Below are 24996 nucleotides of genomic sequence, written 5' to 3'. Positions count from 1 at the left end.
AGTGATCAAGTCGAAGGAGTCATAACATTTGTGATGCTGTGGACAATCATGGTGGACACTTCCTCCACTTCACCCTAATTTTGGGAAGTGGGGTTGCATATGCACTGTAGCAATGATGTACTTGATTGGTAAAGGAGAAACACACCTACATGTTCACACACTGGTATAGGAGAAACACACCTGCATGTTAGCACATTATTGAATTACCACGAATGTGCTTGCACAGGGTCTGTTTTGTCTGCTCTGATTAGTTACTGTCTCCAAGATTCTCTTTTTGAAAAGCTGCCTCCCCTGTTTCCAAAAATTGACTGATCTGAACTTCCAGCAGACCACTATTTTTGTTATTCATTGGAGAACCCCTGCCTTGGGAGTGTATCCACTGCACTTTTTGATGAAGCCACAGGATTTCTTAGCTGTAGCTGCAATGCATCTGATGCTTGTGCTTCAGGCAAACCTTCAGATAGTTCTGTGGATTTATCTTTGCCGGATGCAGATCAGGTACAGACCTTTGTATGCTGCAATCATTCCTACAAGGACAAGGGAAAGAGCAATAGGAGGATGGGCTTCACAACCAGACAAGATGGTTCACAACTCACAGGCAGTGAGGATGCAGTGGTATGCTCTTGCTTATGTGCCTATCCCACATTGTTATTGGGTTTACTCCAGGAAAAGGGACTAGTGGGAGAATTACATGCTTTTGTGGTGGAGAAACATACAGTGACTGTACAATTTTCATATAACATGCCAAACCTTCACTGAAATTGTGGAAGCCTTGCAAGGACACCTGCAGGGACAGGCATGAATGGAATGTTAATTACACCTTGTGTGCATTTGACAGGCTTAAGGTGAGATGATGGTGCCATAGTGTTCAGTTCACATTGTTTTGAGGAGAATGTGACATTCCTGATTGCAGCCTGTGTTGTTCTCCACAACATTTGTAAGAAAAGGGTCATGGCATTCTGGAAGAATGCCCACAGCCTGGACCAACACTAGCACAACTCTCTGAGCCAGACCAAACAGTTGTGCATACCAGCTATCTGATGCAGTATGACCTCAATGATAGATACCATTTAAATGAGGGAAAGGCTGAAAGAGTAGTTCTGGCCACATTTATGCAAGCCCAGATAAGCTGCAGAACTTGGGCTGCAGGCTTTGTTTCCCTGGGGTTCCTGGCACAATCAGCACCTTCTTTTCAAAAAAAGTAACAAAAGTGTACTGACGTCCCAGCCATTTGATTTTTGATCTTCTGAGTTCTCTGCTGGTACTTTGGGGGAGGAGGTGGCTTATATCTCCTGTGCTTTGCATTTCAAAAAAATGCACACTTCACAGAAGTAGTATAAATCTTTGCCTTTTCCAATTTCCCCAGTGTAATGATGGAAACAAAAGGCTGAAATGCTGCTTACTGTTACAGTCTTGCTTGCAGCCAAAATTATCCCTATGACCAGGGGCAGCAGTCAGGTTTGCAAAAAGTCACCATGAACATTGATGGCACAAGTGCAAAATAGTGAGATCAGTCACCTCAGTTGGTCAATTCAAAAACACCCACTTTTTTCCCAAGTTCCCTCTGTTAACATTATTTCACTGATCTGATATTGGCTGCCAGCAGGGCTGAGACCTTCTAGCAGCAGGAGAAAGTCAACTGCACACACTTCTGCATTGAGTGGAGGAGGCATGCAGAGCAATTAATGAGCACCCACATGGAGAACCAGAGCATACATGGTACAGTTGCCAGGCATCTCCAAACAGGGGGATGTAACAGCTCCTTGATGCCTAGGAGGGCATTTCTAGGGGGACAGTGCACCCCATACCACTATGAGCAGCTGCATGGTGCCTAACATGGGAGAACAGGCAGCAAGAAGATAATTCCCCAGTGCCCCCTTTCAGCTGGTCTTGTTGTGTCTCTTCTGTCCATTTTCATTTTGAAAAGTTAGTACTCAAAATGGATGCACCAATACATTAACCATTACACACATTTGCATGCCCCTCCTTCCATGCTTCTCCAAATAAGAAGCTCAGTGTGTCTGTCCACTTTGGTCTGCACAAAAGTACCATCAGACCATCAAACTATTGCACACTCATCAAAGCAACCCAATTACTTTTTTTTCATTTTGTAGAAGAAAAAAGAATGCAAGGTTGGAGGAATATGTAGAATGTCATCTGAGAGCACATCATGCCATAGCCATGTAATAGACAGCATGTTGACATTTATGGGTGTTCACATTCCTAAAATAGCGGTGGTATTTTCATTTTTACATGAAAGGTTAAAGTAAATATGCTTTGATATGCACCCTGGTACCCCTTAGAAAGACCAGCCACTCTCCATAAATCCCTGACCTTTTTTTTTTTTTGCAGCAAAAGGGAAGGTTATTGTAGCATTACATTTGCACTAGTTTTTTTAAAAATGCAAGAGCAGCTGCCATGGACAGAGGAACAAGGGAAGGAAATAACAGCTGACCAAGGGAATGAGAAAATGGCTGAAAGAGAGGATGGGCGACTACACAGGGCATAGATAAGGGGCAGGTATTTGGTATTTGGTGGGGCAGGAGAATAAAGACTGATTCAGTATAATCACATGCTCAAAAGAAGCTGGCTTAGAAATGGGTTGAAAAAAATCACAGTAAAAGAGTTCAGAAAGACATTGGAGGAAAAATTAAGGAAAACGTTTCCAGAATGAACTGGAGGAAAAACCATGTGGAATTTTAGGAAAAAATGTAGTGTTTGGTGACAAGATACATTTTAACAACTTATGAGAAAAAGGCCAAGATCTATTTTAAGTTAGTTAAAAGGAGACATCTTGTACTAAGATATATATGATTTTTCATTTCACAATTCTCAATTTACAGTGATTATCTAATACATAAATATTGTGTTATCTATATGGATATTCAGTCCTGTAAACTGAGAATACCATACAAACAAGAACAGATGGCATCCATTTTTTAATGTATCTGCTTACTTAGGTGCCAACATAGAATAAAACTGATTACTTACAGTTTGGCTTGCTTTTCTGATTTACAGGAAATACATCTTTGTATTGTGGACTGATTAACTCCATAGATACCTAACCAGGTAAATGTTCCTCCTACTGCAATTGTCCAAAATGTGTGTCTTCTCAGGGGATCAATATCAAAGCTGCACAACCAAGAAACATCACAGTTAATTAATTCATCTTCTGGAATTGTTTTTTTTATTTGCTTAGGCTTCAATTCTGCACATAGTTCAGCTGAAACCTATTGATTTTGATAATACTTTAAAAAGTCTAATTGTATATTTAGTACTACAGCCTCAGGCTACAAGCAGCAATGCCAACAGATCCAATCTTCCTCAGATTTTTAAAAAGGTCAACCTTCTTTGTTCCTTATATAATTTAAATATAATATTTCATAAATCAATCATGTAACTCAAATTACTATCTAAGAGAGTACTGAATTGTTTTTCCACTAGCCCTGTTCATGATACATGTTCACTTGCATGTATATGTATACGCTTGTTTTTAAGAAAGTGCTAATACATATTCACTTTAGAAATTAAATCCATGCTCAGGTTCTGGATTATTGAAAGGATTCAATAATACATTCCAGTGTACCTGTGTCAATTGTTACACAAGAATCAGTATATTTCTTTTACGTTAAAGTCTCATTAAACTCAATGAAACCTGATTCCAAGTAAGTGTGCAAAAGGTCAGGCAGTATATATTGTGACTGAAAGAATAGCTAAAACCATAAAAACTAAAGAATCCCACTGGATGAGACCCAATGACCAGCACTCTCTTTCTAACACTAGAAGGCTAGAAGCTTCCAAGTTGCACAGAAGGGAAAAATGAAGGCATAACCTCTAAAATACAATTCATGTTTGTGGGATCTACTACCCTGGAGATTCTTAGTAGTAATGGCATCAAAATTCAGAACTGGGAACAAGAGCTCAGAAATTAACTCCATCAGTTTGGAGACACATTTTTAGCCATGGAAAGCTAAGCCCAAGATGCTGTGATATCTAGAAGCAACAGATATGTTCAGAAGGGATTAGCCAAAGTAGCATATTTGATCTAAACAATGGGGACAAATTGACCTTGTTCTTTCTGTCTTATTTTAAATTTAAAAAGGAAATAATCTAATTCCAAAAATCAATGAACATAGTCCTCAATTCAAGCATCAGGAGCCATTCTGCTTACTCAAATACAGTGAGGCGTGATCCATTCTGAGCAGTCTCCCAGATCTTTTTAGGCCCCCCATTTTGAAGAGTTCCTTGAATCAAAACTGTTAAGAAACCAATCAGCATGACGACCAGTTGAAAGGCATCAGTCCAGACCACAGCTTTCAATCCTCCCTAAAATGAACACATATATAGGCCTTAATTTTGAGCCCCATTAGAATTTAAGTCTTAGAAAAATCTTATTATGCCATACATGACACACATGTCTTATCACACAAGCATGCAATTAGTGCTGGGAGGAATTTTCATGACATTCAATTTTCAGTGTGAAAGTTTCCATTTATTTTATTTTTATTTATTTATTTATTAAATTTATTATACCGCCCATCCCTGAAGTGTACAAAATAATCGAACACTAAAATCACAACTATAAAACCATTATTAACATAAAAACAGAAAAAGCTATAGATGACTATAAAAATTCAGTCGGAATCCCCTGAGCCTTCGGGGAGGGCGGTATACAAATATAATTAATAAATTAATAAATAAATAAATAAATAAATAAATAAATAAATAAATACAGTTCAGCTCCTTCTCATGGGAGTGGTCTGATGATAGAGAATGCAGGTGGGTGGGTGGCAAGCCATGGTTACTCTCCACCAAAAGCTTGGCGGAACAACTCAGTCTTTAGAGCCCTGTGGAACTGGCCAAGGTCCCACAGGGCCCTAATGGTTGGTGGAAGAGTGTTCCACGATGTATTGTCGAAGGCTTTCACGGCCGGAATCACTTGGGTGCTGTGTGGTTTCCGGGCTGTATGGCCGTGTTCTAGCAGCATTCTCTCCTGACGTTTCGCCTGCATCTGCCACACTGCCACATCAGCCACACTGGCATCTTCAGAGGATCATCTGAAGATGCCAGCCACAGATGCAGGCAAAACGTCAGGAGAGAATGCTGCTAGAACACGGCCATACAGCCCGGAAACCACACAGCACCCAAGTGTTCCACAATGTTGGGGCCAAGGCACTGAAGGCCCTGGCATGAGTGGAGGCCAACTGGATCATGGAGGGGCCAGAGACCACCAGCTAATTGGCCTCTGCAAAATGCAGAGGCCGAGTGGGGACATAGGGGGAAAGATGGTCTCTGAGGTATGAGGGCCCCAGGTCATGGAATGCCTTAAAGACCTTGAAGACAATACCTTGAAGACAATCGGGAGCAAGTGCAGTCAGCACAACACAGGAGAGATGTGGTTGTGCATAGTACTACCTGTGAGGAGCCAGGCCACTGCATTCTGGACCAATTTCAGCTTCTGGATCAACTACAAGGGAAGGCCTGTGTGGAGCAAGTTGCAATAGTCTAATCTGAAGGTGACCATTGCATGGATCACAGTGGCTAGGTCAGTCTGGGAGAGGTATGGAGCTAGCCGCGGTGCCTGGCGCAGGTGAAAAAATGCTGTTCGTGCTATGTGGGCCACCTGGGACTCCATAGATAATGATGAGTCCAGGCAAACCCCCAGGCTATGGACGTGGGAGGCCACTGACATGGAAACCCCCTGCAGCACTGGCAGACAGACCCCTTAATCCCCCCTCGTCACCACCCACCCACAGGACCTCTTTCTTCGATGGATTCAGTTTTAATCTGTTATGCCTAAACCTTATGCCTTATGTTCTTAACCAACTAGCAACCGCCTCCAAACAGTGCCACAGAGCCACAGGGACAGTGACTGGCCCTCCCTCCATCAACAGAATGAGCTGAGTGTCATCAGCATACTGATGACAGATCAGCCCAAAGCTCCATACCAGCTGAGCAAGGGGTCGCATGTAAATGTTAAATAACAGTGGGGACAACAGAGCCCCCTGTGATACCCCGCATTGAAGAAGGCACTGCTGGGAGTCCCCATCCCCACACCTTACTTGCTGAGTCCAATCCCAGAGGAACAAGATGAGCCAGCCCAAGGCAACACCATGAACCCCGGAAGCGGCTAGGCGGTGGGCCAAAAGGTTGTGATCGACTGTATCAAATGCTACGGTCAGGTCTAGCAGTACCAACAGCACCGACCCGCCTTGGTCTAGCTGGATACAGAGCATGTCTGTGACAGCTGTTAGGAAATCCCCATCCCATGCCCAGCACGGAAGCCAGACTGGAAGGGATTGAGTGTGGTTGTGTCATCCAGAAAGCCCTGAAGCTGCTCCAACACCACTCTGTCAATTACCTTCCCCAGAAACAATAAATTCAAATTGGGGCGGTAATTGGCCAGATCACTAAGATCTAAAGATGGTCTTTTCAAGAATGGGCAGACCACTGCCTCGTTCAACCAATCCGGGAGCACTCCTTGCTCAAGGGAGTGATTGATGATACTCAACAAATGGGGTCATAGCTCTCCCTGGCAAGCTCTAATCAACCAGGAGGGGCACGGATCTAGAGGACAGGTAGTAGGTCTAACAGCAGCTAGGACCCTGTCAACATCTGCCTCAGCTAGCAGGGAAAACTGGTCCAACAATGGACCTGAAGATGGCAATTCACTCCAGTCCGCTCATTGTCTCAAGGGTGGCAGGAAGATCATGGTGGAGCAACGTGATCTTATCTGCAAAAAAGCTCATAAAAGCCTCACAGCTATGCGTCAACTGGAGATTTTTGGAACCCTCTCCACCAGCTCCAGGACAAAGACCAAATTATCTGAAACAATTGTGCTGGGCAAGAGCTAGCAGACGCGAGAGAGGATGAGAAGTAAGCCTTTTTCACTGCCTTCGTCACCACCTCATAGGCTTTCATAAATGTCCAATAACATGTTCGCACACCTTCATCGCAAGACTTCTTCCACACTTGCTCTAGACGTCTGAGCTCTCTTTTCATTTGGCATAGTTCTCCAGTGTACCAAGGAGCCAGTTGAGAGTGGGGGTGCAGAGGACGCCAGGGAGCAACTACCTCAATGGCCTTGAAGAGCCTGGAATTCCAGTCCCTCACTTGGTCATCAAGGGTATCAGTGGGCTCAGGAACCCGTAGAGCATTCAGGAAACCAATTGGATGTATAAGTCTCTGTGGATGGGCAAAAACTGGCTCATCGCCTAGACAGGGATGGTGCGGCAAGTTCTTCCGAACCTTCAAGGTACAATGATCGGACCAAATCCAGAGTGTCATCAGCCTCATGCGTGGGGACAGAGTTAATTAAGGAGAAGCCTAGTGTCGCTATGGATGACACCAAGTCCACAGCCACTGAATCAGAGGGGCAGTCCACATGGACATTCAAGTCCCCTAGAAAAATCAAACTGGGGAACCTGTCGGAGGGGAAAGGGAGGTGGTTTTCTTTTAAACCCTACAGTGATCTCTTCCTCCCTTTTATTATTGTTATTTGGTTGACTAGTTTAGTGAGTCAAAATATAAGATTATAGAATTACTGGAATCTACATTACTATAACTTAATTACCATTGGATAACCTGAATCTGGCCTCCCATGGGCGCAAGGAAGAGGGCAGGAAAACTTTTAATGCTGTCTGAAGTTATGTAATGTATGTATTTTTGGTTCCTTATTTTAGTGGGGATTGATTGCTTTCAATGGATTTTAAATGTCTGTATTTGATTGTAGGACACTGCCCTAAGCCCTCAAGGAGAGGGTGGTATACAAATTCAATTAAATAAATAAATAAATAAATACATACATACATACATACATACATACATACATACATACATACATACATACATACATACATACATACATACATGTAAAAACAATATAAGTTTCTTTTCTAAGCTATATCAACTAAGCTGTAATGAGATAAGAGTATCACTCCTTAAAATAGTATTGTATTATTTTTTTCTTTTTGTATTTCTTTCCCTTTCTTCTTCTACGCAGCAGTGGCGTAGGAGGTTAAGAGCTCGTATATCTAATCTGGAGGAACCGGGTTTGATTCCCAGCTCTGCCGCCCGAGCTGTGGAGGCTTATCTGGGGAATTCAGATTAGCCTGTACACTCCCACACACGCCAGCTGGGTGACCTTGGGCTAGTCACAGCTTCTCGGAGTTCTCTCAGCCCCACCCACCTCGCAGGGTGTTTGTTGTGAGTGGGGAAGGGCAAGGAGATTGTAAGCCCCTTTGAATCTCCTGTAGGAGAGAAAGGGGGGATATAAATCCAAACTCTTCTTATTATTATTTTCATTTAAAATGTATGTGCGTTTTTGTCTTTTTAATATCAATACAAATTTATTTTTAAAAAACCTGGGGAACCGCAATGCCCAGTCGGCCACCACCTCCAGAAACTGGCAGGCTGTCTACTGGTGTGCTAGGCGACCGGTACACCATCAGAACAGTCAACTTCTCCAAGGCATCCCACACCAGGCCAGCACATTCCATCCCGGTGATCCTTGGAACAGTGAATGCCCTGAAGGAAACTGAACATAGCCACCCCTTCCTGCCCGACTCTGTGTTTGTAATTGGTGGACACATGCAAAACCTGGGGGTGAGGCTTCGCACAAAGCGACTGTCTCGCCCTCACTTACCCAGGTCTCAGTGATGTATGCCAGGTCCATAGCCTGAACTCCGAGAAAATTTAGGGACATGAAAAAAATCTGCAAAAAACACTCTTCTTTCCACTTCTTCACATTATTTCCATTGTGTTCAAAACCCCTATCCCTGCAACGTGATGTTGCTTTGAGGAAAGAACTGGGGCGAGGACCCATATTAGGAAACAGAGCCAGCTGCTGCAAGGACCGCTGAGGACCATGTTAATAAATGCCAGCTGGAGTTCAGGGATGGAGAGGAACAGGGGAAAGGAGTGGTTGGGGGGGGGGGGAGAAAGACAAATGATTGAATGACTCAAAGGGAGACCTGGAGAATCTGCACACTGGGGAATCTGACAATCAGGAAAGGGTCCCAGGGCATGGTGGGTAGGCCCTGGCCTTTGTTCCTTCCTTTGAATATTTTAAAACCAGTTATGATGCAAGAATAAAGATACTTCTTTTCACCAAATGCAGGTACGGAACTGCCCTGTGACTTTGAATCATGTGTGTTCATTAAAATACATTTATTTGTAATGACCATGTACTTTTTGTAAGAACTTGCTGGGCTGAATTATTCACATTCACAGTTTGACTCTACACCAAGTACATACCAGGGTACAGTAGAATGTACAAACAATGCCTGTCGCAAAAACAGAGCCCCAAAGATCAAATCCAGTCACTGCAAAGCCAATGAAAATCAAATTAGATACAGTTCTTCTTGAGCCACTGCAGTCTCAAAACAGATCTCTAAAACAGATTGTTTTGAAAAAGATATGGGCAGCTATTACTTTTACTTATCATCTTCCATTATCTCTTAATAGAAATTCTCTCTGCCTAGTGGATAAAGTTTCCCTTTTATTTGCAGGGCACTTGCAAGATTAAGCCAAGTCCTCAGACTTGACTTTATCTTTCAAGTGCCCTGTAAACGATTATCACTTATGCCTAAAAGACAATATATAAAAAATAAGGTAATATTTCCATAAAGCATACTGAAAATAATTTATTATGACCAAAATCCAAGGAGTTACTTCAGATGCGCTCAGTGAGACTGTCATCTTGAATGGACAGTCTCCCCCCTGCCCCATAACACAACATAACCAATGCTTTCAAAAAATTTCAGAAAGGCTTGCTATGTGCCTTGGAATTGCTGCAGGGTGTGGAGTTGTCAAAGTCTTCTACAAAAGTACAAAATATGATGCATGTTTTTTTCTGGATCCTTCTTTCATTACTACTATGCACATGCAACTCTTCCCAAACATTAATTCCAAGTCTACCTTCAGCCACTGATATGTACCACTATTGCTTGTTCAATTACCCTGGTTAGTCTACTAGAAGAAAATGCCTGGAGTGCCTCTGCTGCCTGGAGCCAATAGTGATACATGGGAATATGTATGGCTTTCTTACTTGAGTTACTTCCTCCTTTGTTGAACTCTAGTCAGCGGCCACAGAAAAGGGAGTCCAGCTAGCTCTTCCTTCTAGTTAGGATTGCCGGCCAACTAGCAGGAGGGTTCGGGTGGGGGTGGGGGAAAATCCTAGGAGAATTTTTTTTAATTGTCAGCTACTTACTGGAGGTTGTGATCACAGAGTTCTCAGAGATTCCCAAAGCTACCCAAAATGACAAGAGTAGCTTTAACAATCCTTAGAAATTTGATGGTAAAGATTGCCATAGCACTTCTGTCCATTGCTTCAACTCCAGATAACTTTAGGAATCATTAGGAATTTTATGATATGAACTTCCTGCAAGGACGTGGGTAAGGGGGGGGGGTGTCTCGAGTTCAACCCCCCGTACATGTCCGAAACTCCACACATCCCGTTTGTGGGTTTTTTTGTTTTTTTTGTTTTTTGTTTTTGGCCTGCAGGGGGCACAGTTTTTAGGCTAGCAGCACCAACATTTCGGGGATTTTTCGAGAGACTCTCCTGATGATACCACCTAGGTTTGGTGAGGTCTGGTTCATGGGGTCCAAAGTTATGGACTCCCAAAGGGGGTGCCCTCATCCCCCATTGTTTCCAATGGGAGCTAATAGAAGATGGTGGCTACAACTTCGATGGTGCATAACTTTGGACCCCCTGAATCAAATTTCACCAAACATTAGTGGTATCATCAGGAGAGTCTCCTAAAGGTACCCTGAAAGTTTGGTGCTGCTAGCTTAACAATTACACCCCTGACAGCAGGCACCCCCCAAATTTCCCCAGATTCTCCTTTTAAATCCACCCTCTTCGGCATGGATTTAAAGGGAGACTCTGAGGTCCCCAGTTTAAACATTGAAAGTGATGCTGTTTGGGGGTGGATTCCAGCATCACAGCAGCCGCCCATCCCCCCCCCCCCGGCTAACTCAGATTTTGCACCAGGCTCCATTTTCGCTAGCTACACCTCTGCCCGGAGGGGAGGGCAGAAGGGACTGCCAGTTGGGAGCCCAGCCGGTGGGGGTGGGGCTGGGTGGGCTGGGCAGGGGACTCTGCCATCCCTGGCCTCAGAGAGCTGTTTTTATAAACACTGACGTAGGGTGGGGCTTGTGGGGACATGGCCCTGCCCCCCGAACCCTCCCATAAAAAATCTATACCTATATCACTGACTTCCTGTAAGTAGGCAAGGACTTTTTGCCTCTTTTTTACTCCCCAGGATGATCATGTACTTTTTGCCTGCCAATCAGCTGAACATTGATGGACCAGGACTATAATTGCCTAGAGACCTCCTGCCATTAGTGGGCAAACAAGACCTCTATTTCCAGCTGCAAAATTCACAATTCAGCAAGTGCTGGCGGTCCCACAATCCTCAAAGAGACTTTATATATGGCCACTTGGGGCTGCTGCCAGAAGGTGAGCCTGCAAACCTTCATGGAAGGATGAATTTGATCTACCATAGAATAAGAACACTTCGAATAACACAATCACTATAATGGTTTCACTGAGCTAAAAAAATACCCCTTTTTGTAAATGGTCCCTCAGTGGGTGAATAAGATCAGACCTGACTCAAATGGGGTATTACATAGCATTAGATTGCAATAAATATTAAACTTTGCAGTGGCAATAGGTTAAAAGAAATACTTTTAATTTGAGGAATCTCAGTCTTGTCTCTGTTTGTGTTACATATAGTATTACAACCTAAAGCAAGAAGAACAAAAGTGACAAAGTACATAACTTGGTCTGGAATCATTACCTTGTACTGAACACTATGCCAAGACCTTGAGTAACTGCTTGACACACATCTCCTATGGTTACTTTTTAGCAAAGAACAACTGAACAAATAAAGAACAGAATCCTGTCAAAAGAGCAAGGAAGATGGAGGGCTGCCAGATGGTAGCAGAAGGCAAAAGGCTTTCCAAAATATTATGTTTTTAAATTTCTCATGTTTTCCTTCTCTTCTGACAAGAATAATTGGTAAAGTTGTATTTGTTGGACTATAAACTCACCTTGATTGAGAGCTAAAGCTGGTGCATAGACTACCACTCCAGTGTAAAGAATCTGCAATGGAAAAGAAAGATTAACAAACTTGAAATCTCAACTGAAAATATGTTAATTGGAGAACTTTCTACTCAAAGATCCAGGGTGGTTAAAAGTGGCAGACTCTAATCTGGAGAACTGGGTTTTATTCCTTGTTATTCCATATGAAGCCTGCTGAGTGACCTTGGGTCAGTCATAGTTTTCTCAAAACTCTCTCAGTCCCAACTACTTCACAAGATGCCTGTTGTGGGGAGAGGAAAGGACTGTGATTGTAAACCCCTTTAATACTCCTTAAGATAGAGAAAAGTGGGATATAAAAACCAACTCTTCTGAGAGAGAGAGAGAGAGAGAGAGAGAGAGAGAGCCAGCATGATGTAATGGTTGAGGTGTTGCAGCTAGACTGAGGTTCATATCCCTATTCATGCCATGGAAGCTTGCTGGGTGACTTTGGCCCAGTTACACACTGTCAGCCCTGAACCTGACTGGTTTTGGTTGGCAGCAGGAGATAAGACTTGCAATAATGGGTTTAAATCATGAACAGAAAGGTACCAGTTGGATATTAGGGGGAAAATTACATTAAGGATTGTTCAACAGTGGAATCTGCCAAGAGAGGATAAACACTTGTCAGGGATGCTCTAGACTGATTCTGAATTAAGCAGAGGGTTGGACTAGATGGCCTGTATGGCCCCTTCCAACACTATAATTCTATGATTCTATTAAGAAATACCAGGGTGATGTAGAAGCAGACAATGGCAAATCACCTCTGAACATTCCTTGCCTTGAAAACCCTACAGGGTTGCCATAAGTCAGCTGTGTCTTAAAGCAAAAAAAATGTTAACTTTATGCTCTGTATAAATTATGTGTTCTCTTGTGCTATATTTACACAAAGAAGAAGGCCCTCACATTAATGCAGACATGTAATCATGTATGCACGCACATACATCGCTTCCCAAACTCTTATCACCTAGATCACTATGTGCCAAAAACCTTCTATGTGAGTCAGTCTTCAATAATTAAAACTTTCTTCCAACTAGGAAACAGCCTCTGTGGTCTTAAAATAACAACTACTATATTGAAATATCCCAGTCTTTTAAAGCTTTCTCAAGAACAGAAGTACTCCAATTTACATTCCAGAAGAATCCATAATAATAACTCAGTATTCTAACGTTTGGGGATAGTATTCTATTTTGTATTACAGAATATAATCCCAGAGTTGTGCTCTTCTAAACCTATTGATTTTAATGGATTTTGACAGGTATAACTGTGTTTAGGATTGCACTAATAATTAATATGATAGTTAATCTAGGTCTCCTATTACTTAACCACTTGAGTCTATTTAGACCATCTTCCAAATGTCTGGTTTTAATTAATGTTTAACCTAATTCTTTTTAAACAAATTATTTCCTATATATTCATATTAACAAAATGGAAGAATACAAAACTTCATTTTGTAATTTTAATACCAGTCAGATAAAATAAATAATATGAAGTAATTCAGACAGTTTTGTATAGAATAAACTAGTCAGCTCACACTGAATTCTGTTCTCCAGTTTTACCACATTCTTTCTGCTAAAGACTTAGCAATCCAGCAATTTCCAGTGTAAATACCAGTCAATTGCTAATTGTGTTGTTATTTAGATGAAAGGAATTCATTGGGAGGGTGGAATTCTTTTGAGAAGCAAACAGTCCCCTCTAAAGGGATATATTTCAAATTACCCACTAAGAGAAGCCAATTAACTTTGCACTACTTCCCACACAACCTCAAGCAACAACATTGTCTTCTTTTCATGTCATCAATTTGTGAATTGTGTGATTTGTCAAGATTGCCCTTGGATTCTCTCCAGGAAGTGGCTATTTTTGTAATGAGAAGGAACAGTGTCAGAAGTTGGCATGCAATTCTATGAAGAAGGGAAACTGTCATTTTCATGGTATTTTATGTGCACATGGTGTCAGGTATTTCTTGCTGAGACAAATTCCACTATTTTTCCCCACAATCTGAAAACTATATAAGCGTTAGTCTGACAAAACTCAACGATCTCAGAAATTGCCCCTTTCACTATTGTGGATATTCTTTAAGCCTTTTAAGAAAGATTTCTGAAGCAAGCACTGTTGTCAAAATTGCCTGAGTCCCTGGCCCTTTCCGCACTGCGGAAAGGGCGCCCCTGCACTGGCAGGAATTCTGTTGGTGGAGGGGTGGGGGCTGTTCGCACGGGAGCGTGCGAGCGGCCCCCGCAGAGGCCAGCGCAGGAGAGGCGGCTCTGCACGGAGCCGCCTCTTCCCCATCCCCCCCCACTCACCTCGTCGCCTTCGTCGCCCTGCTGGACTCCTAAGACCTGCCCACGCTGCGGAGGACAGTGAGGGAGGGTCTCAGCAGTCCAGTAGAGCGACGCAGGACGACGAGGTGAGTGGGAGAGGGATGGGGAAAACAGCGTATTCCCGGCGGTGCCGTTCGCACGGCGCCGGTGGGAACACGTTGTTTTCCAAAAACCTCCCTCCAGGAGGGAGGTTTTTGGAGGTGGCCTGACACCGTCCTGGGGGTGGTGCAGGGGAGCCAGGTCAGCGCTGCTGCATTTTAGCAGCACCGCCTGTGCGAACAGCTCTCTGGGGACAGTGTTTTTGCCATCCCTAGGGCGCCGTATATGGCCCGTGCGGAAAGGGCCCCTGAGACAATGAAGCTATGTGATTCATAAGGCTGGAAAGCTTTATCTTTAGGGGCCATCTCAGGGCTGAAATCTCAGAACTCCTTTGCTCCCTGGGATGGAACTGAAAGCTACAACATGCTTTGAACTCTCTAAAACCCAAGAAAGATAATGTGTACAGGAAATTTGTGGATTCCAGTAGCACAGGTAACTGAACTGAACCATTAGGAGCCCAATTCCATAAAGAAAGGAAGGGTTTGAACATATGATGTATTCACTTAGAAAAGTATGAAACCTCCAAATAGGTCCTCCATGCATGTTTTAACTGCAGCAAAAAAAATGCAGGAAACTACCGGGGTATGTGTAATTAAGTGACATGAAATCAAAATGCATTCAATTTCTGATAATAATCCAGAACTCCGAATCCACAGTGCCTTCTCATTCTCTTTTATAAGATGAATGTGCACCTTTTAGAATTATCACTTGCTAACAGTAAATGTTTCATAGAGGACAATGGAGGCAACCATTGAACATAAGCTACACCACAGCTCCTTCAAAACAATCAAGAATACTTAGACGTCAAGATGTTTGTCACACATAGAATGTAAATCGTCATACCGTTTGTATGATGTAAATCAAGGTAGCAGCAACACGAACAGGCTTGTTAAATCTTAATTCCAAATACTGTAGTAAAGAATGAACATGAGTAAATTAAAAATATCTGTTATACCATCTTGGAAGTCACATTCCACCTTATTCAATTGCCTTTACACTAGTACAAATGGAAATGTCATGATTCAGGGATACCTGTTTTTTGGATTTGCAAAACAGCATAAAATAGTTTGAGTCAATAGTCTATAAAGTAGAAGAGAGTGCAGGGAGGGTTCTATTCAGAAAGTGTACAAATCAAATAAGATCATGTTGGGACATCTGTGATTTGATCCTCCCAGTATTTTTAAAGTGCTAAAAGAACTACATGGGAGGTTGATCTACACTTGAGCCATGTGGGGCAAAGGGAGAGTTACTTCCCTTGCTATTTTATCTATCTATCTATCTATCTATCTATCTATCTATCTATCTATCTATCTATCTATCTATCTATCTATCTATCTATCTACCTATCTACCTATCTACCTATCTACCTATCTACCTACCTACCTACCTACCTACCTACCTACCTACCTACCTACCTACCTACCTACCTATTTATTCATTCATTCATTCATTCATTCATTCATTCATTCATTAGATTTTTATACCGCCCGTCTCACCAGACTGCTTTTGGTCCTCAAAAGAAGTTAGACAAGGTGCCTTTGTTCCTCTCTGAGTAACAGCATTGTGCAGACATCACACTAGCTATTTTAGGATTAGATTCCTATTTGTTCTTGTGCCTGTTTATGTAGGAGTAAGTCATGGTACATTCAGAGGATTGGTCAGGGGTATATCTATCTAAAATGATGCATGGGGGAAACCCAAGTGTTGTGCCCCCCTCACAGCTGTGCCATGCTCCACCCCCCTGAGTGGGGTTCAGTAGAGGGTTGGTGAGCAATCTCCACATGCAGATTAGAGACAGGACAAGTCCCACCTTCTCCACCCCACTCCACATGGAGGTTAGGCATGAAGCCATTCCCACACCCAACTTCCACTTGGGTGTGAAGACCTTGGGGACCTTGCCCCATTCACAATCTGCATGGGGTGACTAGGCTTGCCCTGCCCCACCCCACCCTCCATGTGGAGATTGGGTGATGGCACCTCCATGTGGAGATTGGGGATGGCTTTGAAGGGGGGTACAACAGTGGCTATTTGAGCCTGACTGGAGCTAGGTTTGGACTGAGCTCTAAGCTGCAGGCATACAGCTGGATCCAAGTCTGTCCCTAGTCATGCTCAGATTGAAGGCAGCTGCTCTGGAGTCTCTAGCTTTATACTATTGGCTCTGCCCAGTCAGGTGCAGCTTGGGGGCAGAGCCAACAGTATAAGGTTAGAGCAGGGGTAGGGAACCTGCGGCTCTCCAGATGTTCAGGAACTACAATTCCCATCAGCCCCTACCAGCATGGCCAATTGGCCATGCTGACAGAGGCTGAAGGGAATTGTAGTTCCTGAACATCTGGAGAGCCGCAGGTTCCCTACCCCTGGGTTAGAGGGATTGAAAGCAGGCAGCTTAAGTTTGAGCTCAGCTGATGGCCTTAACCAAGCTGAGATGTGCCTTTGCTGCTCCCATCTCCACATGGGGATTGGGTGTGGTACATCCAACCTCCACATGATGGGGGCAGAGCAACCCAGCTGGCCCCATTCGCAATCTCCAGGGTGAGCCCTGCTAACCAGCCTTTAACTGCACTTCTGAATGGGAAGTTCCAGACTGGGGTGCAGTTGGGGCGTGGGGCGTAGCTTCTAAATGCACCTCCTAAAAGGGGTGCCTAGGCTTGAGACCCCTTCTTCCTCCTCCTCCCCCCCCCCCCCAATATGCTACTGGGCTTGGATGCTGACTTCTCTGTAGGGAGAAGAACTGTTTGCAGTGAATCATGTATTTCCCAGTCTACCCATGTGGCAGCCTGAAATGCCCCCCCCACACTTATCTACCTCTGGGTCCTTTCTTCCATAGGCTGAGAACAAGGGGGGGCATGTTTTTAGCTTTCATAAGAGGTGAAAGAGGAAAACCCACTCTGCAATAGAAGTCCTTGTTTCCATGGAAACCTTTGTTTGGATTCAACCCACCAAAAATCTAATGTTAGCCACATATTTATAGGATGACAGCCCAAAGCTTATTATTGTTTATAACCTGGGCACTATGCATGTTGACATCTCCAAGCATATTTAATCAGTTTGGGCCATGTACCTGCTGTTGGCAACCTGGTCAATAGCTTTATTTAGAGCTCCTTCAAGCTTGTGTTTCCCACTGATCTTTGCCATGCACTGCTTTGATTCTTTTTCAAAGAGGGACCCAATAAGATGTATGTGGGTTCTATGCCATCAAGTCACTTCCAGTTTATGGTGATTCTATAAATTAATGTCCTATCATTAACAGCCTTGCTCGGGTATTTCAAACTGAGAGCTGTGGCTTCTTTGACTGATTCAATCATTTCATGTTGGGTCTTTCTCTTTTCCTCCTACCTTCAACTCTTCCTAGCATTATTGTCATTTCCAGTGATTCTTCTCTTCTCATAATGTGACCAAAGTACCATAGCCTCAGTTTAGTCAGGAAATACGATAACTTTTTAAATCTCACCATATGTTATATAATTTCTCTTAGACACCCCCCTCAGTTATCTCATCTATGTTTTTCCCTTATTCCTGAAAGTAATGCTAAAAACAAGTTTTATTGAAAATAAGCAGTAATGCCACTAGAAATGCTAATAATATTGAAGGAATGTGGCCATTTTATAGCTGGTTACTTATCTGGGAAAGGCTTCTTGAAGTCCCTTCAAAGGAACTTCAGTTACAAGCATTGAAAAGATAAAAGAGAATATTGCCCTGTTATTTTTATGACCCTTGGTTATTTCGTAATCCTTGTCTTCTGTTTCTAACTACAAACAAATTTGCAATCTGAATTTGTCTTTGCCTTATAAAGAAACCTTTCAGGTCAGTTGTGCCTAGTTTAGCAAATGAAACAATGCATTTTCAAATTTCAGGGCTGCATTGAGGTTTCCTCATTTTATTTATTAGGTAGTTGGCCTTTTACCACATACTGAATTTAGTTTCAGCAATAGTTCCTGCTGAAAGTACACTTTCACAGCTATGCCATAACATTAAATAATTAACAGAAACTTGCATTAACTTTATGTGGTTGGAAAGGGAATTTATTATCCAAAAGCCATATGTTCCTCAGCTGTAACCCAATTACTGAAGTTGTACACGATGTTCACAATAATAATTGCATAGTGACTGTTGGCTGTCATTTTAGCTGAATCAAAAATCCTTAAAAATTTTGTTGCCCCAAAAATCTTCAGAAACAGCAAACGAAACATAAATACTGCAGAGCACAAGAAGAATAGATAAGCTGCTATTCATTAGATCTGTTCCTGAATTTTAAATCAATCACATTAGACAATATTTATCAGTTCTAATTTTTCCCCTCTCCCAGCATCCCCCAATAGAGAAGATAATGCTTGGAATCCTGAAGGGAGGAAGGAAGGAAGGAAGGAAGGAAGGAAGGAAGGAAGGAAGGAAGGAAGGAAGGAAGGAAGGAAGGAAGGAAGGAAGGAAGGAAGGAAGGAAGGAAGGAAGGAAGGAAGGAAGGAAGGAAGGAAGATATTACCCAATCCTCCCCATCTCTCTTACCCCCAACCCAAAGATCGACTCAGATTACAGCTGTGCCATAACCTTTCCAGGAGCTAAGTAGGACTAGTGGGGCAAGGGGAATCTGGCAAAGATCAGCATACATTGAACAAGTAGTTGACTGGAGAAAACTTACTGTATAGGAGTAAGGAGCAAAACACACAATTGCCAGTCTGATATCCAAACTTTCATGTGCCCATGTTGGCAGTCTGTGCTGTTCCATTCATTATAAGCAGAACCTGCAGTTTTGCATATTTTCATTCATCTCATGTCTAAACTATGCATTAAATCTACCACATGATCATCACAGGGAGTTGCAGCTATAAGACTGCTATGAGTTCCCCACAGAAACACAATTCAGAAGTTCTAAAGAGGCCCAATTCATATCAGAACCATGGTGCTGCCTTACCACAGTGCTGCCTTCACAACCCAAAATGCCAAAACAATACCCAGTGATGTGTGGAAACAGCCCCAATCAGGTACACTAGAGATAGCTGGGCCTCAGTCAGCGCAACATGCGCCCCTGCGCTCATTGGCCAGCCACCAGAGCACACCCATGGCTGGAGGGCGGCCAACAGGTGCAGGCCTCATCCCAGGCTGGCCCTCGGCATGACACGCGCACATCACGCCAAGGCCCATTCACTTCTGGGAAGGAGGAGGGGTATGGTTGGGCCTCAGCGTGACATGCGTGCTGCCCCTGTGCCTTTTGTCTGGCCTCCAGTCATGGCTATGCTCTCCAGAGCACTCCCATGACTGGAGGCCAGCAAACAAGTGCAGGCCGAGGTCCAGCCGCTTCTGGGAAGGAGGAGGGACGTGGCTTGGCCTCAGAGCAATGTGCATGCTCATGCCGAGGCCCATACTCGCCCCTCCTCCTTCCTGGAAGTGTGGAGGGTGATTTTGTGCCCCCCAAATGACTCCCATGGGGGCCCCGGGGCGTTTGTCCCCGGATGTCTGCCTATCGACTACATGTCTATAGGGAGTGCCAGTGACTACATGTAAATTTCCTCAGATGGGCAAATAATGGCTACCTGTAGACATTTGAATGCAAGAGTTGCATTGTAAAACACTACCAGTTGAAAAATTGGCTGTAAGAAACCAACATTACTTTATCAGAATGAAAACATCTGAGACTTGATTAATGGCAATTGCTGGTATGAGAGGAATCACCTTCAGGTTAAAGAGGAAAGTCAGATAAGGCAGGGGAAGGTGAGGAAATGGAGGCCCTGGCTCTTTTTTTGGGTATACTGAGAGGCTTGCTTTGTTATGAATTATTTGCTCTGTCCTAATTATCTAAGAGGACTTTCTTTCTCCTGTTCCTGAATTTAAAAAAAACCTGTTTGGAGGAGTCTGTAGTCTGCTTCTTATCTAGTCTACAAAGCTACTGAAAGGCCAGAATGACTGCATGGACTCATACACCATTTAATGCCGGGAAATAGCACTTTGGGAAGGCTAAATTCACTTCTGTGTATAGAGGTCATGATCAAAATCAGAACACACATGCCTGCGAATATAAGAGTTACTCATGAGCTTCTATTACAAATCTATTTCTCAGAACCTGGGCAGATGTGGGGACAATCTAACACAGTTTAGCAAGTAATTAGGCTCTGAGCAAAGGTACTCAAGGGTATTAACAGCATAAGGTCTAAGACCATGAGCTGGACATTCCTGATCCAATTTCCAGTTCAATTATGAGACAAGTGATGGCAAGCCACTGTCTCTTAGCTTCAGTTCTCATCTGTAATAAGGCTAATAGTACTTAAGAACATAAGACCAAGCCTGCTGGATCAGACCAGAGTCCATCTAGTCCAGCACTCTGCTACTCGCAGTGGCCCATCAGATACCTTTGGGAGCTCACATGCAGGATGTGAAAGCAATGGCCTTCTGCTGCTGTTGCTCTCGAGCACCTGGTCTGATAAGGCATTTGCAATCTCAGATCAAAGAGGATCAAGATTGGTAGCCAAAGATTGACTTCTCCTCCATAAATCTATCCAAGCCACTTTTAAAGCTATCCAGGTAAGCAGCCATCACCACCTCCTGTGGCAGCATATTCCAAACACCAATCATGTGTTGCATGAAGAAATGTTTCCTTTTATTGGTCCTAATTCTTCCCCCCAGCATTTTCAATGTATGCCCCCTGGTTCTAGTATTGTGAGAAAGAGAGAAAAATTTATCTCTGTCAACATTTTCTACCCCATGCATAATTTTATATACTTCAGTCGTATCCCCCCTCTTCAAACTAAAGAGTCCCAAATGCTGAAGCCTCTCCTCATAAGGAAGGTGCTCCAATCCTTCAATCATCCTCATTGCCCTTCTCTGCACTTTTTCTATTTCTTTGATATCCTTTTTGAGATGTGGTGACCAGAACTGAACACAGTACTCCAAGTGCGGTTGCACCATTGCTTTATATAAACGCATGACAATCTTTGTAGTTTTATTATCAATTCCTTTCCTAATTATCCCCAGCATAGAGTTTGCCTTTTTCACAGCTGCCATGCATTGAGTTGACATTCCCATGGAACTATCACAAATCCCTTTCCTGGTCAGTGACTAATAGAACTGACCCCTGTAGCATGTATGCGAAGTTTGGATTCTTTACCCCTATGTGCATCACTTTACATTTTGCTACATTGAACTGCATTTGCCATTTCTTAGCCAACTCACCTAAAGGTCTGCTTGGAGCTCTTTGCAATTCTTTGCGGTTCTCACCACCCTAAATGATTTGGTATCATCTGCAAACTTGGCCACCACGCTACCCACCCCTACTTCCAGGTCATTTATGAATACTTTCTCACATTATAGCTATATCTCTACTTAAAATGGTAAACTAGGTGAAAACAGTAAAAGCAGGCTAGCTGCAGACCATGTAAGAGTCTCTCTATAAATGGAGGAGCCCTTGTGTGTAAAATGCTGTCAATTGCAACTAATTTATGGCAACCCAGTAGGGTTTTCAAGGCAAGAGACCAACAAAGGTGGTTTGCCACTGCTTTTATCTTCATTAGCAACCATAGTATTCTTTGGTGGTTTCCAAGCCGAATACTAGCCAGGACTCAATCTTCATAGCTTCTGAGATTTGACAAGATCAGGCTACCTTGAGCTATCTAGGTCAGGGCAAGAAGTTTCTAAGTATACAGAAATATATGACTTTATAAATTATCTAAAGAAAAACAAAACTGGCCTGATGAAAAATGAAAATGCTTCAGAGGAAACAGAATGTTCACAGCTGAGAGTCAGTTAAAGCAAAATAAGGAGGAAATCACTTAAAGAGGAAATTAGCCTGCTCAAGCTCCAGAGAGAATGAAATCTTGGAGGGAGAAATTCATAAGGGATGTGTGGGATTGAAAAATTGTTTTCCCTGTCCAATGATTCCTGGTAGACCTGTTACTGGAAAGTGATGATAGTCATGATGATGATGATATATACACATTATTTTTGAATTGTGATTTATATTTTTTATTGATTGAGGGATTAGTTGATTTTGATTTTGTAGCTTTGATATCCTGAAAGTTCATGGTAAAAACAGATAAATTTCACAACACATAAAATATAGGTAAATTGATGCATGTAACAATAAATCAGTATAAATCAATTAAAATGCACCTTTTATCTCATGATCAAACAGATAGATATTGTCATTCAAATTCCAGCACTCAAAACCCTGAAACTGCGAAAAAAATTCCTACTTTAATAATATTTTGTTTGTTTATATAAATCTAAACAATTAAAAATATGTAAGGTTCATATAAAGAAAGTACTAAAAAGTGTTGTACAAAATCATTGCTCTTCTCAATCAGATATGTAATAAAGAAGATGTAGTTTTAGACAATTATATGTTCCTGCTGATATCTGTTCTGAAGTCTTTCCAGTTCATTAGTTTCATCATTCTTGCTTTTGGCTTTTTTTAAAAGACTTTCACTAATACATGCTGGTCATTATTCATCCATCTTGATGTTATGCAGATTCTTGAACACAATAAATTTGCCACCACTGCTCATTTTACATTTCACAAACAAAAATGTATATTTTAAATTTACCCAATTAAATAGTAAGAAATGAGATGAAACCTGATTGAACTTAATGCTCCAAAGGACTTAAAATAAAAACGAACATAGATACTATCCAAATGTCTTAAGATGACTAAATACAATCATATCCCAAAACAAGTGACTGAATTACATAAAAATAAAAGTTACCTCATAAGTGCTTGTGATCCCAGATCTGTAGAATACAGGTAGGAAAAGTTCTGAAGTAAAAATGATGACAAATGTATATGCAATGAAGAATAGGATGAAGGCTGCCCCATAACGATATACCTCAGCTGGAGTTCCCAACACAGTCACAGCTGACATGAAACTAGCTGTGAGAGACAGGGCTACTGGTCCACAAGTCATCTGCTTGCCACCAACTAAAAAGTCCCTGGAACTCGCTTTTTTCCTCTCTTTAACTGCAAAGAAGACTCCTATGCCCGAAGAAATGACGAAGAGTGCTCCAAAAACAACATAGTCCCAGGCAACAAAATTTTTAACATCTGGTCGTATGAAGCTGGTCATTGTGCTAATTTGTAGTTTCCTAGTAATTACTCCTGTGCTCATTTAGAAACAAATTAATGTGTCTCCATGATTTTAGCAAGACTATTTCTAAAAGCCAGAACACAAACTGAGATTTAGCAGATAATTCAGATTTGTGATGATTAATTGTTCTGAAACAAATTTTAAAAAATGCCAATGCTGTCAAAATGTCTTAAAGAAATGGACTGGTATTTTCCACACTAGTCTCGTTCAGGCAATATGTAAGTGAAGGACACGACTGATCCTTTCACGAAATCACCACTGGAAGTAAGAGAGATTCAACAATTCACACCATTGTATTTGACAGGGTTTTTTTTAAAAAAAAAAAGAAGAAGAAGGTTAAACATTACTTTAACACACTAACATGTTACATTTTCTGAGTCAGCAATTTGAATAATTAAACTGAGGTCATAAAGCAATCCGTAGATCAGGTACTGAGTGCTAGTTAATATATTTATTTAAAAGAGTTATGTTTTCTCTTTGCCAGAACCTATTGAAGGTTACTTTCTTTGAATGATTTTTAAACTTTTTTTTCACATAAAAAACCAACACACACACCTACACAGACGCCAGTAACATCAGTAATAACAAAAGGGAGGGGAAGGTTAATACATTAAAAAAAACAACTCATTACACTTTTTACAGTGATCTCATCTTTGGTTGGAAGTTAAATCTAGATTCAAGCATGTAATTTTAAAAAATCAGATTCAAGGTTTCTTTCATAATGAGAATTTTAATCTATTTTACACATCTAAATAGCACATACATAGAAGGATAAAGAGAAGATCCTGATTTAGTCCCCCCTCCTCCTAGAATAATAATACTAAATGAAAAGAAAAAAACACATGCAAACACCTACACATATATATGGTGACTTCCAGATACGTCACTAATGATCCAAGCATAAATCTAACTCTGTCGTTATAATTAATATCTACTTTTTTCACTTTTAGTCCATCTTATAAAGTTGTCTTAATCCAATATGTTATTTTCATTTAAGTCTTGAATTCTGCCATTTTTTCTCTGTTTGTATATGTTTTCAATAAGCAGTCCGCATAGGATTTCTAGTGTTTCAGAAAATTGTCTGTATTCTTGTCTCTTATAACCGCCATCAACCTTGCCATCTCCGCATACTCTGTGACTTTCAAGATCCAGTCTTTTTGTTGGAATTGTGTTGTCCCTCCATTTGTATGCATATAAAATCCTTGCTACAGTTGTCATATAGGCCCTTTCTGCACGGGCCTCTATGCGCCCTCACACCGGCAAGAATTCTGCCGGCGTGGGGGTGGAGGCCGTTCGCACGCAAGCGTGCAAGCGGCCCCAGCAGAGGCTGGTGCAGGAAAGGGGGCTCCACACGGAGCCGCCTCTTCCCTGTCCCTCTCCCACTTACCTCGTCACTGTTGTTGCCTTGCTGGCCTCCTAAGCCCCGCCCATG

At 42.2% G+C, this 24996-nt stretch overlaps 1 protein-coding gene across 2 annotated transcripts in view; it reads right to left on the bottom strand.

Annotated features, from left to right (window-relative positions):
* The window catches only part of SLC5A12 (solute carrier family 5 member 12), a 49545-nt gene extending 25733 nt beyond the window's left edge, over positions 1-23812 (bottom strand). Inside the window, exons 1-6 of one of the 2 annotated variants that reach the window (XM_048486773.1) lie at positions 23187-23812; positions 15343-15408; positions 12055-12106; positions 9256-9323; positions 4172-4326; positions 2992-3132 (exon numbers count right to left, since the gene is read on the bottom strand). In XM_048486773.1, coding sequence (XP_048342730.1) covers positions 2992-3132; positions 4172-4326; positions 9256-9323; positions 12055-12106; positions 15343-15408; positions 23187-23585 — 881 coding nt within the window. In that variant the 5' untranslated portion in view covers positions 23586-23812. The remainder of the gene's footprint in view (positions 1-2991; positions 3133-4171; positions 4327-9255; positions 9324-12054; positions 12107-15342; positions 15409-23186) is intronic. The other variant, XM_048486775.1, reaches the window with a different exon arrangement.
* Between the last annotated feature and the right edge of the window lie 1184 nt (positions 23813-24996).

This window comes from Sphaerodactylus townsendi, linkage group LG02 (assembly GCF_021028975.2).
Source record: "Sphaerodactylus townsendi isolate TG3544 linkage group LG02, MPM_Stown_v2.3, whole genome shotgun sequence".
Lineage (NCBI taxonomy): Eukaryota > Metazoa > Chordata > Lepidosauria > Squamata > Sphaerodactylidae > Sphaerodactylus > Sphaerodactylus townsendi.
Note: the sequence above shows the minus strand (reverse complement) of the source record. Positions and strands in the feature narration are given on the sequence as shown.